Below are 19,792 nucleotides of genomic sequence, written 5' to 3' on the forward strand. Positions count from 1 at the left end.
ATAATCAAGAAGTCCCACATAAAATATCCTAAACTTGAAAACACCAGATTTCCTTCTCTGCATGGTTACTAAGTAAATTGATGGTCTACATTACGAAAATTAACATTTTGATATTGTAGTTGAAATGCATATATATATATATATATATATATATATATATATATATATATATATATATATATATATATATATAAATAGACTTACAGGAAAGTTTTTTTCAGGAATCGTATCGCATACGTAATCGTATACGGCACCGTTTTGAGTGCGACAGATACTTCAGTACATGAAAAACCATGAATTTAGCCAAATATGTACAAATTATGAGGACAACATGGCATAAATGTATATAAAAGTGTAGTCTTTTTTCCAGAAATTACTCCGTTTATACAGGACTACAACTCCCACAATGGCACAAGATTACGAATCTGACATTAATGTAGGAACCGATTAAAAAAAAAAACCCGTTTACGTTTGGTTTTGAGGTATAAAAATGACTATCGTTAGGTTGTCAACAACAGGCCTTAATTAACTAAACAACAACAACAACAAAAATCGTAATTTTCTGTTATTGTGAACAGGCGCTCTAATGGACAGCTATACGTCTGTTTTGGGGTCCTTCACGCCAGGGTCCTTCCGCCGAAGCTTCAGCTTCCCCACGTGAATGTACGAGCATGATGATGTACTGTAAATGAGGCATACGAACATTTACCAAAAGTTGTATTTAAGATTTAAACCGGGAGTTTTGCTTTAACGATACAACATTTAAGGTATGCCCTATGAAATGAATAATCATATGTTTGTTCTGCGTAAAAGGTGGTTATAGTTTCTCTCAGCTCACACTAGTGTTTACTTCTTTTCACCGTGTAAAACATACTGTTGTGTTTGTGGCGACAGGCTGCAGGTTTGAAGCAATGGCAACTTTTCGGAAGAAGGTGGACAATCGCATTCGAGTCCAGATCGAAAACGGCGTGGCGCAGCACCATCGGTCGATGTTCGTTATAGTTGGTGATCGTGGTAAAGATCAGGTGAGGCGTCTGTCGCGTGCCTGTGTTTAATAACTCTAATAATGTACGTTTGCAGAGCCTCACTCATTTGTGCACTTTGCCTCCAGGTTGTCATTCTCCACCACATGCTGTCTAAAGCCACAGTCAGAGCCCGGCCGTCAGTGCTGTGGTGCTACAAGAAGGAGCTTGTCTTTAGCACGTATGATTACTCTAAAAACAACACACCTCTTTTATTCAGGACAAAACACCTCAGTTGTGTTCAGAGGCACTAACTAAGCAAATATATCTATAGAAGAAAAGTAAAAAAACCTTTACATTCTGATGGCTTGTAATTAAATCAATGAGATCTTTTTATAATAGTAAAGCTTACTTACATTATGCATTTAAATACCAGATGTCACTATATATCTTCCAATAATGTATTTTAAATGCTTAGTTTTATGATTAAAGCTCTAAAGCTTTTATTAAATACAGTACCGATCAAACGTTTGGAAACATTACTCCCTTATGCTCATCAAGTTTACATTTATTTGAGCAAAAATACAGAAAAATCTGTAATATTATGAAATATAATTAACATGCAAAATAATGCTTTTCTATTTTAATAGTACGTGAGTATGCAATTTGTTTCTGTGATGTAAAGCTGAATTTTCATCATCATTACTCGTCAAATTATTGCTTAGTATTTTTTGTATAACTTGTCATATTTTATATTTTAAAATTCTTTGAGGAATAAAATGTTTTAAAAAAAAGAACAGCATTTATTTAAAATGGAAATCTTTTGTAATGATATACACTACTGTTTAAAAGTTTGGGGTCAGTTATTTCTAACCATTATTTCCAGACCCTTCATCATCTGACTAGACTTTTTTTACTTGTTTGAAGTTGTGTGCTATCAGGAACACTGGATCTGTTGTTTTACAGTAATCGAAAGAAGAGGATGCGACAGCTGCAGAAGAAGATCAAAACAGGCACGCTGAACCTAAAAGAGGATGATCCGTTTGAGCTTTTCGTTGCTGCGACCAACATCCGCTACTGCTACTACAATGAAACTCACAAGATCCTGGGAAACACTTACGGCATGTGTGTTCTACAGGTAATGCCAGACACACATCCCAGTATGGACCTTCATATTACTGCCGAATGAGATACTTATAACAATTAATTGAAATGGAAGAGTTTATTGAATATTTAGACACAATGCACTTTTTTTTAATTTATTTTTATTTTTGTTTAGTATCATATTTGATACACAAGGCTTTTATGGCTCACAGTATGATGTAGGACAATATGGAGCTCATATATGACAAACGAAAAGAGATGAAATTCTAAATGCTTAAGTATAGCTTAAGCATACTAACATAAAATGGATATAAATATCACTCTGTGGGTGTGTTGACACTTGGCATGTTTGGTTTATTAAAACGATGTGATTGCTCTGTTAGTGCGGTTCATTTGAAGAAGTGTGGACGCTGCCATCTAAACCCTGCTGCACTGAAAAGATGGATCTCAGTTTGCTTTCAAACTATATCTGGCGCGGTTCAAATGAAATAGGAGCACAACATTGACCTAGGGCTGGGCGATATGGCCCAAAAAAAATCCCCGAATTTTTTTTTTTTTCACCAAAAATTCGATTTACGATTTAAAACGATCCCCCACCTTCGCTCAGCTCTGTTTGATCTGATATCTGTGGTTTATAACAGAATTCTGCGCCGAACACTTCCACTAGATCTCGCAGTAGCGATGTTATTAATTCTGTGGTGAATTTAAACGCTCTCACTGGATCTCCAGCGCTGTGTATCAGTGTCCGTCACGAGATAGGCCCGTGTGTGAGCTCGCGCTGCGTTCGTGTTCACGCAGCTCAAATGAGTCGCGCGGTTCCGTTCAGACTTTGCAGCGGGGTATTGTTAACTGTTCTGTGAAAAACTGAACCAATTACGATTGACACTGTATGTTGTTAGACGCTATCCTTGTTGTTTGTGTATCTCTGTGGCAAACGCGCGTGGGGAGTGCTGAGCCATTACGGGAGCCCAGAGGGAGCGCCAGTGGATTTTAAAGAGAAAACCAATTTTCATTCACAAAAATCGACGTAAACTAAAAACTCGAATTAATCGATAAAATCGATTTATCGCCCAGCCCTACATTGACCAAAGACATGTAAACAAACCAAAAACAGGACATGATGTCACAACATTTGACCCTAAATAGAGTAGTATGCTCAAGCACACCTTGTTTCTATGTCATAGTCGTGATGTTGCCCATCAGAGTTTGGTCCACGTCTCCTCACAACAGATCTTCGTGTGTGATGGACGGAATATTTTAGCGCTCTTCCTCTCCCTTTCATAGCAGACTAATGGCTAGAGAGCAGCGGTTAAGCATTTTTAAGGCGTCAAACTGACGTCATCTGAGAAGGAACGCTGTTTCCAGACCTGAAGTTACTTCAGATTTAAGGGATAAACAGTGGTAAACTTTACAGATTACAGATACACTTTTTTTTTCTGTGTATTAACTTGCATGAATTAATTGTTCACGCTGAGACCTTTAATATGTGCTAACAAAGTAAATTCTGGTAAATTCTGATTTCATGAGGACTTGTCAAAAAGTCAGTTTTCACTGCAAAAAGACATGAACCAAAAATGACTGGAAAGAGGATGTTTTTGGCTAAAATTGTATAAATGATCAATCAGAGAGCAGAAGGCATGTCGTTGTCACATTGACATTGTCTACAAGAGGTTTTTAGCAAGGTCTTAGAAATGTATGCATTAAATTAGGGCTGTGCAATATATCGAAATTATCGAAAATATGCATATCGCAATGGCTCGCAATATCTGAATGATTTGAATAGGCTACTTCAGTATGTTGAAAAGTGTAAGTTTTAGGTCACACATTGGGCAGAAAATAGACTGTGCACATTACTGTTACTTATGTGACTTGCTTGATGTTAAAAAGAGTTATTAAATGTAATAATTTGCGAAAAACAATAATATGCAGTCTAGCGCTTTCTGGCACACACACTGAACCGTGAACAATTTGTGACAATTTTTTTCTACAACACAGCTGGTAACTTTCAGAAGTTGTTGCGATGCTTTCTTTTCCCAGAAAGAATGTGAAACGCAAATGGTTTTCATTCTCAGTTTTTAAATAATTGTTTTAATATAATTTAAATAGATTTTACACACTAATTGCAATAGTGTTGTCAAAAATATCGATATTTCGATATATATCGATACTGGAATATCTGAAACGATACGATTCTTAGTTTTTACAGTATTCGATACCTGCTGTGCTCTCCTCTCCGACCGAAAGCGAGCTGACACACACCGGCATATTCTCACTCAGCCCGGTTAACCTCTGAGCACGGCGAACGTGCGTTCTGCTGGACTTTTTCCTCATGACAGTGTGTTAGTGTTAGTGTGTGATCGGTCTGAATTTCGCGCAGGATTGCACATAAATTAATTCTACTAATCCCCGCAGATTTCGTGCTCACATCTGAAGCGCACACATAGCCTACCGTAATATAGCCGCCTCTGACATGATACAAGTGCAAACATTTGCTTCTTTTTCCAGCTTATTATTGGTCAAATACACTCAAAGAATTATCAGTGCACATCTGGAAGAGTATTAACGTAAACACAGTCGCAAACAGTTCAGGAAGAACGAGTAACAGGAACAGTGTTTAGGATCCATGCGTCCGTTAGTCTTAAAGGGACCGCAGTCATTTGTTATTCAAACTACAAAAAGACAAACGATCAACTGCTCTTGACTGATCAACTTGTGTAACTTTAATAGTTTCATCTGTACGCTATTGAATTTTTTTACAAAGAACATTATCCAATGTTGTTTTAAATGTAATTACTATGCATTTTTTTATTCAGTTTTTCTTATCTGAATGTTAGACTTACCTGAAAAAATAAAGCAGTCTATTTAATTTGTATCTTCTATTCTATTGTATTTATTTGTGCTATTGTTTGTAATCTGTTTATTTGTTCTTATTTTATTACTGTTTACTCGTCGTTTTAAATTCAATTTACCATTCGAAATCAAGCTTCCTTGTGCTGTGTGTAAGCTATTGCAAGACTATTACCCCATTGTAAAAAATAAATTGAGATAATTTTAATAGTAATTGATCAATTGATCAATAATTGTTCAAATCAAAACGATGCCCAACCCTAAGGAACATGCTGGCCACATGAATTTTTAGTAAAAATAACAATGAATAATAACAAGTTTTGTTGTCATATTAAGCATCTTATCTTATTTATTTATTTATTTATTTTTTAATTTTTTTACTGTGGTATCGATTTAGTATCGATATATCGATGTTTTAGTCTGGTATCGTATCGAAGTCATAATTTTGGTATCGTGACAACACTAAATTGCAATATCGTATCGAATATCGCATTATTTAACAAGATATTGCATTTTTCTTCAATATCGCACAGCCCTACATTAAATATGATACAGTAGGCTTTATAGGGCTAAGTTGGTCTCCCTCTCTGTTACAGGACTTCGAGGCTCTCACGCCCAACCTTTTGGCTCGGACTGTTGAGACTGTAGAAGGTGGAGGCATTGTGGTCATTCTTCTGAGGACTATGAAGTCACTGAAGCAGCTGTACACAATGACAATGGTAGATGGCCTCTTAATTGCTCGTATGCCAATATGAAGCTGCTAATCTGCATGTGAATATATTTTTACATGTGTGTTTTCTTTCAGGATGTTCATTCTCGATACAGGACAGAGGCTCACCAGGATGTTGTTGGAAGGTTTAATGAAAGGTCAGTCTTTTGACATTTAGTTACAAAACCCCCATTTATAATGTATAAATTACAATACTCATATTTCTGTCTTAATTATCAAGTGTTCAGCCCAGTAGCATAGCCATGAGGGTCCTAGGATTCCTCATTTATATTTCCAGTCTAATATGTTATTGGTGCATTAATAGTTCATATCTTTTACTCTCCTGTAAGAAAGAAAGAAGTTCACAAATGATGCTTGTCATATTTGTCCCAGATTCATCCTGTCCCTCTCCTCCTGTAAGACATGTGTTGTGATTGATGACCAGCTCAACATCCTGCCGGTCTCCACTCACATTTCCAACATCAAACCGGTCCCTCCAAAAACACAGGTGAGCACTGTTCATAACCGGACGGTGTTCTGTTTGCTAATTCATAGAGCTGAAACGATCCATCGAATAACTCGAGTTACTCGAATTCAAAAAATCCATGAGGCAAAATCATCTGCCTCGAGGCTTCGTTTAGTCCATTTAACTACACACAGATGTCACAGAAAGACATTTTTTGTGTAAGGACTCGGAGTATGAGCGTATTGCAGTTATATCCGCGGTTCAGGTGGGTAAACATCCCAAAAATTGTGAGCATGTTTTTGTGACATGAGGACACAAATGTGTATAATGACATGGGTATGACATAGGTATTACAAGGAGAGGGTGAAATATGAGGACATTGGCCATGTTCCCACTTTTCAAAAGGCTTATAAATCATACCGGATGAGTTTTTTTGAGAAAGTAAAAATGCAGAATGTTTCCTGTGATGGGTAGATTTAGGGGTAGGGACAGTGTAGGGGATAGAAAATACGGTTCGTACAGTATAAAAACCATTACTCCTATGGAATATCCCCATATGTCATGAAAACAAACGTTTGTGTGTGTGTGTGTGTGTGTGTGTGTGTGTGTGTGTGTGTGTGTGTGTGTGTGTGTGTGTGTGTGTGTGTGTGTGTGTGTGTGTGTGTGTGTGTGTGTGTGTGTGTGTGTGTGTGTGTTTTGCTTTTACAAAAGCCACAAAAACGTCAGAAGACCGTAAAGGCTTACGTCATGCCAGAGCTGAAACTTTAAAGTTTAGTTGCACAACATAAATACAATGTTTAGTCATTATTGTTATTTATATTACCTTTATATTGGTTTATTGGTTGTAGGTTTACTTTTAGACTATATTTACCTTTTTAAAGTAATTTGAAATTTTTATATACTATAATATTGCAGTTGTATGCATTAAAATGGTTTAGTTTCAGTTATTAATGTATGCAATTTCAGCTATAAAACTTAATTTTTCTGAAAAGAAAACAAATTAGATGTTAATTTTAGCGTCTTGTTTTCTCTTATATATTCAGTATTGCTCTTGAATAAAGAAAAAAGTAATTATTATCCGATTATTCAGTCAATTAAGTGCTAGATTAATCGATTACAAAAAGAATCGATAGCTGCATCCCTACTAATTTGTTTATATGTATTCCATAATCTTTTTGATGTTGCCTACAGGATGAAGGACTGTCTCCACGGGAACAAGAGCTGAAGGACCTGAAGGAGTCTCTACAGGACACACAGCCAGTTGGCGTTCTAGTGGACGGCTGTAAAACTATGGACCAGGTATAATCCAAATAACCACTAGATATCTTGACGCTGATATGTTTCATGTGGCCCAGCTAGTGTTTTATTTTGCGTGTGTTTGTGTCTTCAGGCCAAAGCAGTGCTGAAGTTCATTGAGGCTATTTCAGAGAAGACCTTGCGGAGCACCGTGACTCTTACTGCTGCCCGCGGTCGAGGGAAATCTGCTGCTCTGGGATTGGCTGTAGCCGGAGCTGTTGCATTTGGGTATGTGGTACAGTGTTTTGATTATGAAAGAGCTCTTGTTTTCTTGACTGCACATAAATAACTTCATGCCTTTGTGTTGTATTTCTCTTCTCAGCTATTCAAATATTTTTGTCACATCGCCCAGCCCAGATAATCTGCACACGCTGTTTGAGTTCATATTTAAAGGTTTTGATGCCCTCCAGTATCAGGTAATCATCAATGAGCATCATTAGATATTATTTCATCACAGCCAGACTCAGACTATATTAAGAGTGTATTACTGTAAATAAGACTAATTAAGAATTTACTGAAATACAGTTCTAAGGCAAGTCATGGGTATTCTTACTGCAGTGCCTTGCAGCACTAATGCAATTTGTTTTAATAAATTGATCATAAAATTACGTGCATATGTATGTTAGGATCATTAATATACTATGTCAATTTGTATTAATATTTAGAATTATTTTTTATTATTTCATTTTAATTTAGATAGTTTTAGTATTTTGTAGTGTTTTTTTGTTAATTTTATTAGTGTCTATCGTTTTTATACATTTTTATTTCAGTTTTAGCAGTTCTAGTGCAATAAATGTAAATAAGAATTGTTGCCTTTGTTTTTTATATTATATTTTATTTTAATCAACGTTTATTTATTTAATTTTTTCAATTAACATTGTTAATTGTAAACTAAGTTTTAGTTAACTATAATAACCCTGGTCAGTTAAATGATTCAGACCTTGATAATGTATTTAGTATTTGCCAAATATTGGTATAATTCAGACATTTATGTATACATATGAGGGAACTACTTCAAACCATATTTTTATTTTTTATAATTTTAGGAACATCTGGACTATGAAATAATCCAGTCTTTGAACCCAGAGTTTAACAAAGCTGTAGTTCGTGTGAACATCTTCAAGGAACATCGACAGACCATTCAGGTATACAGACTTCCATCTCTGCATTTCTTTCCTATAATTTTTCTTGAAAATATTTGTTGACTTGTGGAGTCTCAGACACTGTATTTGCTTAGAGTTAATTTTTCCACTAGTATATTGCTCGAATATTTGTAGGTTTAGAAACAACAGATTCATATGGTGCATTTTGCATCATTCACAACTCTAATAATGATTGATAAATAACCCTCGCCTGTGCTGATCTGTTTTGATCTGCAGTACATTCACCCTGCTGATGCGGTGAAGTTAGGCCAGGCAGAGCTGCTAGTCATCGACGAGGCCGCTGCTATCCCACTGCCTTTAGTGAAGAAACTACTGGGGCCTTATCTTGTGTTCATGGCATCTACCATCAATGGGTCTGTATTTGAAGAGCTGCTTCATTTTCATCTTTTTACAATGGTATAATAGCAATGCAGTAATCCTCATGTTAACATGCAGGTATGAGGGCACGGGTCGCTCTCTGTCTCTGAAGCTGATTCAGCAGTTGAGGCAGCAGAGCGCAGACAGCCAGCAGAACCTGTCGGCGGAGAACAGAAACACCAGCACAGCCAGACTGGCTGCAGGTATCCTCTAATGTCTTTTTGCTTTTGAAATGTAATGGTGCAATAGTGCCTGCCTGCTTTTTTTGGCAGTGTTGGTCAGGGATATTCACAGGGGGGTACCCGGCCAACTGCCCATATGCCCTTCTCGACTCACGTTGCCCTTCCAAGGTGGAAAAAAAATAATTAAAAAATCGTACATTGGATGCAGAATTTCATGTAGGCCTAGATACAAAAAAAACCCTGATGGCTGAGAAAGGCTTCAGATAGGCCTCCATTGGCATTCAGTACATTCCCACTCACAAGACCCATAAAAGGCACTAAACACATCGATACAGTGGCTATACAATCTATTTACGAAGCGATGAGAATAGTTTTTGTGCGCAAAAAAAAAATCTAAATACTCACGTGATATCTAGAGATATTTATTTTGTCTGGGCAGTGTATATTATTGCCTTTTTGTTGGTTTTACTGCTTCTATTGCTCTCCTCATTTGTAAGCTGCGTTTAAATGCAAATGTAAAGAGCTCCTTTGATGTGTTTTGCTTGTTATGACTCTGATTGGTGGAATTTTCTGTATAGCATCATGGTCAATGTGGTTCCAATTTTAAAAAATAAGTTGCAATAATGTGGGCTGATGGCTTTAACAGAAGGAAATACCATTGATTAAAACCTAGATTTGTCTATAAAGGCTTATAAGCTAACATTAAAAATCAATTTCCCTATGGAGTAAAATCACTTTTTGAGTTTTTACTTTCCGGAACCCGACTTTTGCACTCAATATCTCCTCATGTGGCACAAGAATACAAAACATGAAAAAAAGATTCGCTTTTCCCCCCCTGACTGATGATACGTGTGTCTAATATGTAATATCGTTTTGCAGCACGAAGCCTTCATGAGGTGACCCTCCACGAGTCTATCCGCTATGGCCAGGGCGACCATGTGGAGAAATGGTTGAATGAACTGCTGTGTTTGGACTGTCTGAGTGTACCACGCATCATTTCCGGCTGCCCTTTGCCCCAGACGTGCGACCTGTATCCTCTAAAAGTCAAACGAGACATCTACATTCACTAGATTATTATTTTCATCATAACATCATACTAGTATGGCTACCCATTCCTGCCACACAAGAAAAAAAAACACGATTTGGTGAAAATTAAGAGATCTAACCAGTCAAGTAATTTTGAGTCAGTATGGCATACAATGACAATTTTTTTTTCCTCTTTAGAACCAATCTCTGTGGCTTTTTTCTGTTTTTTTCTCTTATTTGGGCTGCCTGCCTTTGATTATTTTATGTGATCATCATCATCATCACCAGTGTAAACAGCTCTTACCTACCTTCGATTTACCCATCTATCCAGACTTTTCTTTAACACCTTATTTCAGGTATTATGTGAATCGAGACACGTTGTTCTGTTATCACAAAGCTTCTGAGACTTTCCTTCAGCGTCTTATGGCACTTTACGTAGCATCACATTACAAGGTAAAATGATTGTTTTTCTGTGAGAAGATCATCATTTTCAACCTTCATTCTGACCCTCTGTCTGAAATGATCTGTCTGATAACGCATTATAGCATTACATGTCAAACTCTAAACAGCAAACCAATTTTGACTCGGATCTCCTGTCCCTCCGCAGAATTCCCCCAATGACCTTCAGATGCTTTCGGATGCTCCTGCTCACCATCTCTTCTGCCTGCTGCCCCCTGTTCCGCCCACACAGAACTCACTCCCAGAGGTCTTAGCAGTTGTGCAGGTATGGCCAAAACGACTTTAATTCCAGTACTGCTAAATCTGAGTTGAAGTATGTTGTTAATGAATGAACTGTAAACTAATTTCAGGTGTGTCTGGAAGGAGAGATCTCACGTCAGTCCATCCTCACCAGCTTGTCCAGAGGGAAGAAAGCTTCAGGTGATCTCATTCCCTGGACTGTTTCGGAACAGGTAACCAATCCGGATTTAAAATGAAACTACACTACTGTTCACAAGTTTGGTGTCATTAAGATAATAATAATAATACAAATATATATATATATATATATATATATATATTAGGGCTGGACAATAATTCAATATCAATATATATCGCGATATAATTTTTTTCAATAACAGTGATTATGATATTTCGATATGACTGACGTTCAGGGCGCAGCCATCAGAAAGAGCAGAACACGATTGGCTTCTTGCATGATGACGTACACCACGGACACGCAGTCAGTGGTCAGCAGTAGTAGGCTGATAGATCAAACGCGGCACGTTAGCTACAAAGAGAGTTTCCCTGACCGCAACACAAATGTGACTGAACGAGCTTCCACAAGTAAGGAGAAATAAATAGTTGATAAGAGAAGAAAGACTAACTTTCTTTAGTGGCGTGGAAGTGGTTCGGCTATCTAAAGCACTATTCGCAGGGGATTAGTATTGTCTAGGGACCTCTGTGATTTAGAAATTACTCCCCCACATCTGAGTTTTGCGTGGCGCATTCGCACGGGATAAGCAAAGCCTGTGATTTTACTCCAATTATACTGACTTCTCCCGGATATGATGTCAAGTCTTCGTTATAGATAGCTGTATGAAATCATAAACAGGCATCGATATCGTTTTGCTTATTTTACAGTAGCCTAATAAATAAATATAATTTCGTTCAGTTAGTGAACAGACGCCATGAACTGAGCTCAGACCAGCGGCAGGAATCAGATTTCATTTATCATGAGTGAGAAGCTGACAATATACGGCGGAAGTATCAGTTTCAAAACTAAATGTAAAAGCGCCTATTTAAACAAGATTGTCATTGTACTATACTGTTCTGTTATGTTTTTCATTAAGAACAGTATTGATGTTAATATTAAACACACCATTCAATCAGATTACTCTCAAATTGATACTCATTCTAAAGTGAAAGAAGAAAGAATCTGTGTGGGCGCGGCTGCACGGGAATTAACGGTGCGCATTATGAATGCAGACTTTATTCTTCGTGAAAGATAAATATAGAAATGCTCACAGGGAGAAAAAAAGCTTGCAAAAATGATATACAATCCGCCTAATCCTGGCCAAATCACAGAGATGTCGATTCGCACGGGACTAATATTATCACGGACCTCGGTGTTCGGCGAAACATGGTAGGTCATTTGCGGGGGAATTTTTACTTTACAAATTACAGACATGGCCGATTCGCAATGGGGCTGATATTAAACTTCAGCTTTCAGTGTGCTGAAAAATGTGCCGGAGAGGTGCCGACTAGGGGTGTAACAATACATCGACATAGATGCATCAATCTAATGTCTAACAATATGATGCCAAGCGTTAAAAATAATCCATGTAGACTTATGTAAGAGGAAAGTGGCACATTTGTTTTAATTCTTTCCACATTTGCACACAATCTCATGTATTAACACCAATGCGTTCATTCTCGTTTAAATTACCTTTCAAAGCTTGTGAAAGACGGTCAGACATGGCTTCACGAAAATGTATCATTTGCTCGTGTTTAAAGCCTTGCAAAAAGCAGCGTGCACTCATCTCAAACAGTGCACAAATAGGCCACTGAATTGTGTCTTCTTTTATTTATTTTTTGTGCATCAGTAGATAAAGGTCTATAGTTTTGCATAAAAGGAGAATATAGCGCTATGAATCGTTCTTCACTGAAATTTAAAACTTAAAAGAAAATGCTCAATAAACTGCGTCTGCGAAGTGAGAGTCTTATGTTTATTTGACGGTGATTTCACATTTCTTGTTCGTATAAAGGCTAAATACAAATAAAAGGTGAACATTAATTTATTTGTACCGTTTTTATTTCTAAAATATATAGTTTTATAGGAGGAGGTTTCATAGACTTGGCAAATTAATTTTTCAGAAGTTTGAAGACAGAAATCCCTTGTGGCAATTCTTGGTAGTTTTTCTAAAGCTTTTATATAGTTCATATCGATATCGAAATTATATCGTATCGACCAAAATTAAGAAATATATCGTGATATAAATTTTGGCCATATCGTCCAGCCCTTATATATATATATATATATATATATATATATATATATATATATATATATATATATATATATATATATATATATATATATATATATATATATATATATATATATATATATATATATATATATATATATACTATTATTCAGCAAGGACACATTGAATTGATCAAAAAATTTATATTTCAAGTGAATGCAAAAATGTATTTCCACAAAAATATTAAGCAGCACAAAGGTTTTCAAAATTGATAATAATTAGAAATGTTTCTTGAGCAACAAATCCTCATATTAGAATGATTTCTGTAGGATCATGTGAAAATTTAAAACATTAAACATTTAATGTAAACATTTAACATTTGTGTAGACTTAAAACTTTTAACAAGAAAAAAACTTACTGACCCCAAACTTATAAAAAATAGTGTATATAGATTATTTATGCCATACTTTCTAATACATATTTTAGAGAATGACTCTGAATTGATTCTGATGTTTGTGTTTTTGCATTTAGTTTCAAGACCCTGACTTCGGAGGCCTCTCTGGGGGCAGGATTGTCCGTATTGCTGTGAACCCTGATTATCAGGGGGTAAATAATTTGCCTTTTTTCCTTTTTTTAATATACAGCCTCAATTATGTTCATTGAACATCTTGGATATATCAGTTGCTTTATTAATGCCTTGTTTGAGCAGTTATGGCATTACCCGTGTGTGATTCATTGTGCCGCTCTGTAGATGGGTTACGGTACCCGTGCTCTGCAGCTGCTGCAGCAATATTATGAGGGTCAGTTTCCTCTCTTGGATGAGCAAGAACAGACACCGGCCAGCGCAATCACATCTGTGAGCAGTGAGGTAATGCTCTGTTTGTTATCACAAAGAATTTATCCTCTACATTAACCCATCCAAGTTAGTACACACACATTAGGAGCTGTGAGTAGTGAACACACACACACACACACTGAATAGTGGGCAGCCATTCACTGTGGCGCCTAGGAAGCGATTTTGGGTTGGGTGTCTTGTTAAAAAGCAACTCAGCCGTGGGTATTGAGGGCAGAAGAGAGCGCTGTTCATTTATTCCTCCACTAACCTTCGGGCTACAAGTCTTCTCTTGAATATAGTGGATGTTTCTGTTGGTAAAAATGGCTGTATGTTATATTGGTCATATTTAACTAGGTTTGTTCTGTTCTGACCCAACACTGCTTGTAATTATGCATAATTTACTGTTTTTACTATAGTAAGTACATGTAGTAACATATAACTGTCACCTTAAAATAGAGTGTCACTGAATGAAAGTGTATATAATTCTGAAAGGAGTATTTTTCATCCATGTCCATGTGCAGGCTGTCAGTCTTCTAGAGGAGGTTGTGTCTCCCAGGAAAGACCTGCCACCGCTGCTGTTGAAGCTGAATGAGAGGAGAGCCGAGAGGCTGGACTACCTGGGGGTGTCTTACGGTCTCACTCCTCAACTACTCAAGTGAGACGCTTCATGAGAGCAGATTTTACAGTGCTTTTTGAACTGCAGCACTTTTACAAAACATGTTCTTAACTCTTTAACCTCTCTGCTTTCTTTCCCATCCAGATTTTGGAAAAAGGGTGGATTTGTTCCTGTTTATTTAAGACAGACTCCGGTAAGGACGTCACTTTTTATTTTATTTTCAGGACTGTTTCTCTTTTTGTAGCTTGTAATAAGTGGGCTGTATTATATTGTGGTCTGTAGAATGACCTGACGGGAGAGCACTCGTGCATTATGCTGAAGGAGCTCAATGCTGAAGAGTCAAGCGAGCAGAACCAGTGGCTCTCTGCTTTTTGGAAGGGTGAGAATTCATAACCTCTCTCTGGATAATCCAGTGTGAATAATATATTTGAGAGCTGCGTAATAATACATATAATGCTCACTCCGCTTTCAAAGACTAACGGTTCTTGTGTTGGACAGATTTCCGGCGGAGGTTCCTCTCCCTGCTGTCCTTCCAGTTCAGCAAATTTAACCCGACCCTGGCGCTCAACATACTGCAGAACAAGAGCGCTAAGGACGACCGTCCAGCAGGTACAGACCCGGACCTGCCACCTCATTAGATGTGTGTGCTGGTTAAAGATAACCTTTCATGCGTCTGTCTTTTCAGCTCTCAGCAGTGCTGAGCTCGCTGCCACATTCACTCCATACGACCTGAAGCGCCTGGAGATGTATTCAAGAAACATGGTGGACTATCACCTCATCATGGACATGATCCCTGTTGTTGCACGCATGTATTTCCTCAAACAACTGGGAGACATCGGGCTTTCTGTTGCCCAGTCTGTAAGTCAGCTATGTGTGCTTTAAGAAATGTTCTCTATTTAAGTCCAAATTTATCTTCAAGAATATAATTTTGCTAGTTATTAAAGATACCAATATATTGAGATGTATGCATTTTTGACAAAAGATATTAATGAAAATGTAATATATGTATGTAATTTACATCTCCACCCTTTATTTGAATATTATTAAAAATGTGTTATAGAGTTTGTAAGCATATAGTGTAGAACTGTTTTGTGATAACACAATGTCAAATTATGCAGACAATTTTTTGCCAGACTGTCCAACAAAATATTAATAACTGATTATGTTGTAGTCAATATATTCTACTTTATTTTACTATGCCTTTTCTGTTATAGTAGCTGTAGTTTGCCAAATCATTTTGTCAAATAAATGAGATGGAAGGAAAAATTGTCAATAATGTTGCGTGTCAATGCAATGCAATGTCTGTGATTTTTTCAGTGAACTTTGTGTTCTCTCGTAAAGAACACAAAAGCATTGAAATTGGTTTTGTACTTCTGGCCACTACTGTAATATAAAATAAAATAATGTTTATTTTGGTTGAGTTTCAGCTTTAAGGGCCGTTTCCGGTGTGTGTATGTGCGTGTTCAGGTTTGTGTGAACTACATAATGGATTCTTTCTTCAGGCTCTACTGTTGGGAATTGGACTTCAACACAAGAGTGTAGATGAGCTGGAGAAGGCGATCGAACTGCCCGCTTCTCAGCTTATGGGCCTGTTCAACCGTGTCATCCGTAAAGTAGTGCAGGTGAGATGAACAAGCCCTCTCTCCTTCTCCCATACACACACCGATTACAACAGCGTAGAATGATTAGACTGAGTGAGAAATAAACTGCATGGATCTACTCCTCTGTAATGTTTCAGTGTTAGTTAATGTTTGAGTCTATATTCCTGCAGTTCTTCAACACTCTTCAGGAGAAAGCAGTTGAAGCAGAGATGGTGGCCACCAAAGACATAAGCATGGAACCAACAGCGCAGACACTAAATGAAGATCTGGTATGAGAATCTTTAAATTATTTTGTGATGATAATCAGGAAAAACATAATTGAAAATATCATAAAAATGTTTTTAAAAAAATGTCATATTGTGAAATATTTTACAATTTAATTACCTTTTCTATTTTAATATATTTTAAAATGTATACTTGTGATGTAAAGCTGAATTTTTACATCACAAGATCCTTCAGAAATCATTCTGATATGTGGATTTGCTGCTCAAGAAACATTTCTTATGATTGTTTATGTTGATAACAGTGCTCAGGATTCTTTGATGATTATCAAGTTCAAAAGAACAGGATTTATTTGAAAGCAGGTTATCATATTTCACAAGTTATCATATTAAAATATTATTTTGTTCCTTAGAATGATGCAGCCAAAGAGTTCCAGGAGAAACACAAAATGGACATGGAGAAGATAAAAGACATGAATCTTTCAGAGTGAGTTTTTCGAATGCAGTCCAAATTATAAGTATGATATGTATATATTTACAGATGACTGTACTATGTACTGGAAAATAATTGTGTGCAAACCATTTGTTAAATATGATTTTTTTTTTGGAAAGGACGTCTGGAAATTTGAGTCTGCAAAAGTATGGATTTTTTAATTGTAACATTTGTAGAAACACTTTTAGGTTCTGAGGAGGCTGTTTTAGGTTCTTATCATATAAATGTATCTTACTTTTATTTTTTTAAGAAAACAAATTAAATAATATTTACAGATGACTGGACTATATATCAAATATAATGCTGTGTGAACCAATTATACTAAAATTATCTGAAAATCTACAGAGAGGTTTGGAAATCTGGAAGGTGAGTCTGGAAAGGTTATGCGTTTTACAAATGGAAAAGCTTAGGAACCCTGTTTATTTATTTTTTGTCCTGAGGCTCACTTAATAAAAAAGTTTAGTTTTTTACTTTTCACTAATATGGCTGTTGACCCCTCTTTTCCCTGTTTTTTTATGAAGGTACTTGATCCAAGGAGAGGATGAGGAATGGGACAAAGTGTTGAAGAAAGCCGGACATACAGCTATTGTTAGCATAAAAAGGTAAGCAGGAGTCAGTGACGGCACTACACTGGGGTTAGAGCCCTGTCAGATTTTTGAATCCCCCGGTTAGCAACCCCAAGCAGTTGGGATGGACTGTTTTTTTTTTTAATAAAGAAGACTAGTTTAGGTAGGAAACCCTGTCTCTGAGGAGGCCATAGGAGGAGAACAGAAATGGTAGTCTGAGAGAGAAACTCCTGACATACTGCAAGTAGTCAGCCCAAATGCAATGTCCGACATGATCAACTCCGGGTTATTTGAGTTTTTCAAAATAATTTATTATAATGCAGCAGTTTTATTTTGTTCTCAGGTTTTTTTAATAGTAGACCTATGTTTTATTTAAAGTTGTTTCTCATTATGGATTCGAAATCAGACAGTGATGCTGTAATCACTTTGATCATGAAAACTAAAAATATGTGCAACGCCAATCTGTCATGTACATAGCATTATAATGAGAACATGATTGTAAGTGTATTGTAAACTCTGTGGAGCGTATTCAAAATGTGAATTTCCCTTTTAAACCATAGCCTGTAATAAACTAACACGGCCAGTTTCACGTGCACATTCACGTCCTTTTGTGCTGATTAAAGTTGTAATAGGGACATATCTGATTAAACTAATATGGGGTGCATTTAGTTGAGTTTATTAGCAAAGCCCTGCTAGGTGGTGTTTTCACAGTTTGAGCTCCAGTACAAGCCTGATTTTATTGACTGGGTTATTTGAGTTGGTTAACATAAATACATTTGTATTGTATTGCTAATGCTAATGCTGAAGTGTTGCAGCTGAAGTATTTCACCTTTGCATGTAAAAGGTTTTTGTCATTGTCTTTTGGTCACTTGTATTAGGCTTATATCTATTTTGTTGAATATGCCTATTCTTTGTCCAAGTATAATTTAAAACTACAGTCCTGTTGAATGTAGTGTGTACCATAGTTGCTTTTATTTTTAAAAACAAACAGTTTCTTTATGAAGTGACTCTGACGTCTTGAGTATAGATTATTTTCTTATTCCCCCTCAACACCAGTAGAGAAAAAGTCTGCCGCCGTGCATGGCAGAGATTTATGTTAGAAAGGGTTTGTCAGGATTTTTGTCTGGGATCATAAACTGCTATAAACTTTACTTTTGTTTCCTCCCCCTTTAGTGACAAAAAAAGAAAACTGGAAGGTATGAACCAGAAAGTACAATGGGAAGGCAAGAAGATGAAGAAAAATAAGGACAAAAAGGTCAAATTTGGGAAGAGAAAATAAAAGGAATGGACTTTAAAATGAAACCATGAAATGCATTTGTGCTTGTCCTTTAAGTTTCTTGAGTTCAAATGAAAATACATGTTTAGATAAAGGATTTTTCTCAAGACCAATTTGTTTTATTTTTTCATCCCCACTGAACCAACAAAATAAAGTTGTACATTTGTGTGTTTTTTTAATAGTGTTTCAGATATTATGTCCATGGTTTAGACCTCATGTTTTTCTTTGAATGTTTATTTCTTCAGCCTGGCACTATAATTTTCTTTATTTTGCCATCTGTAAAGTAAATAATCTTATTGTGCATAGCTTTCACTCAATATATAGTATACTGTGTCAAAAGTGTTGATGGCGAAGTTGTGGGACAACAGCCAAACATGCGTACCTTTAGCTTTTGACTTCAGTGACTGGATTTAGACATTTTAAAAAAAGCTTGTTGAATTGCACTACAAAAAATACCGGTATGCATTGTATTAACCATGCTTGTGTTGTATTTTTAGGACTTGAATTTTTTATAGGCTTAAAATTCAACACGGCTATATATTTAAGATGTGATTTCAATTCAAGCAATTATACACAAATTATTATTAAAAAAATCAATGATCCGGCTTCTTGACCTCAAATTTCACTGCCAAAATTTTATTTCGCTTTACAAATTTAGTGGTTCAAATCAAAATCGACAGAAAATTCAACAGTTGACATCCGGGAACTGCAGCAGGGTAGATTACCAAGCATAATAACCATCTGCTGTTGGCCGAACTCACCAGCAGGTGGTGCATTTAATTTTAGAAATTAAAGAAATGGTCTATAAGTTGTGCATAGTTTTTTTTTTTTTTGTATCTTCATATTTCATATATGATTCCCTTAGTTTAGACCTCATTGGAAGTTGATTTCAGCAGCCTGACGCTATACATTTTAATTTGCCATCTGTAAAATAAATAATCTCTTGCATAGACAGAATATCAACATAATTTTTTTTTTTTTTATGTTCAAAAGAGTATTCAGGATCACAACCTGAAGTACTCAAGACTGCATTTTTAAAAAAAGGTTTTTAACGTGCATTTTACGGGATACTACAACATTTAAACAGTAGGCTACACTGCAGAAAACAAAAACAAAACACTATAAAAAAAAAACCAGCATGTTGA

The 19,792-nt window shown here is 36.3% G+C and overlaps 1 protein-coding gene across 1 annotated transcript; it reads left to right on the forward strand.

The window, feature by feature from the left end:
- Positions 1-611: 611 nt before the first annotated feature.
- On the forward strand, positions 612-18,824 carry nat10 (N-acetyltransferase 10). Its single transcript, XM_067419837.1, has 29 exons — positions 612-767; positions 895-1,025; positions 1,112-1,203; positions 1,929-2,100; positions 5,510-5,632; positions 5,719-5,780; positions 6,016-6,130; positions 7,280-7,387; positions 7,479-7,612; positions 7,707-7,800; positions 8,431-8,529; positions 8,764-8,900; positions 8,983-9,107; positions 9,966-10,116; positions 10,469-10,565; positions 10,720-10,836; positions 10,922-11,023; positions 13,571-13,645; positions 13,791-13,907; positions 14,396-14,529; positions 14,635-14,683; positions 14,773-14,869; positions 14,989-15,099; positions 15,176-15,348; positions 15,993-16,112; positions 16,262-16,360; positions 16,726-16,799; positions 17,327-17,407; positions 18,545-18,824. The coding sequence occupies exons 2-29, from the start codon at positions 912-914 to the stop codon at positions 18,648-18,650; spliced, it is 3,078 nt and encodes a 1,025-aa protein (XP_067275938.1). The 5' UTR covers positions 612-767; positions 895-911; the 3' UTR covers positions 18,651-18,824.
- The last annotated feature ends 968 nt before the right edge of the window (positions 18,825-19,792 follow it).

This window comes from Pseudorasbora parva, chromosome 16, assembly GCF_024679245.1.
Source record: "Pseudorasbora parva isolate DD20220531a chromosome 16, ASM2467924v1, whole genome shotgun sequence".
Taxonomy (NCBI): Eukaryota; Metazoa; Chordata; class Actinopteri; order Cypriniformes; family Gobionidae; genus Pseudorasbora; species Pseudorasbora parva.

Coding starts and splice junctions, on each gene's coding strand:
- nat10 (XM_067419837.1), top strand. CDS start 912: ATGGCAACTTTTCGGAAGAAGGTGGACAATCGCATTCGAGTCCAGATC. Junction 2,101..5,509: donor ACGGCATGTGTGTTCTACAG/GTAATGCCAGAC, acceptor TCTCTGTTACAG/GACTTCGAGGCTCTCACGCC. Junction 17,408..18,544: donor GCTATTGTTAGCATAAAAAG/GTAAGCAGGAGT, acceptor CTCCCCCTTTAG/TGACAAAAAAAGAAAACTGG.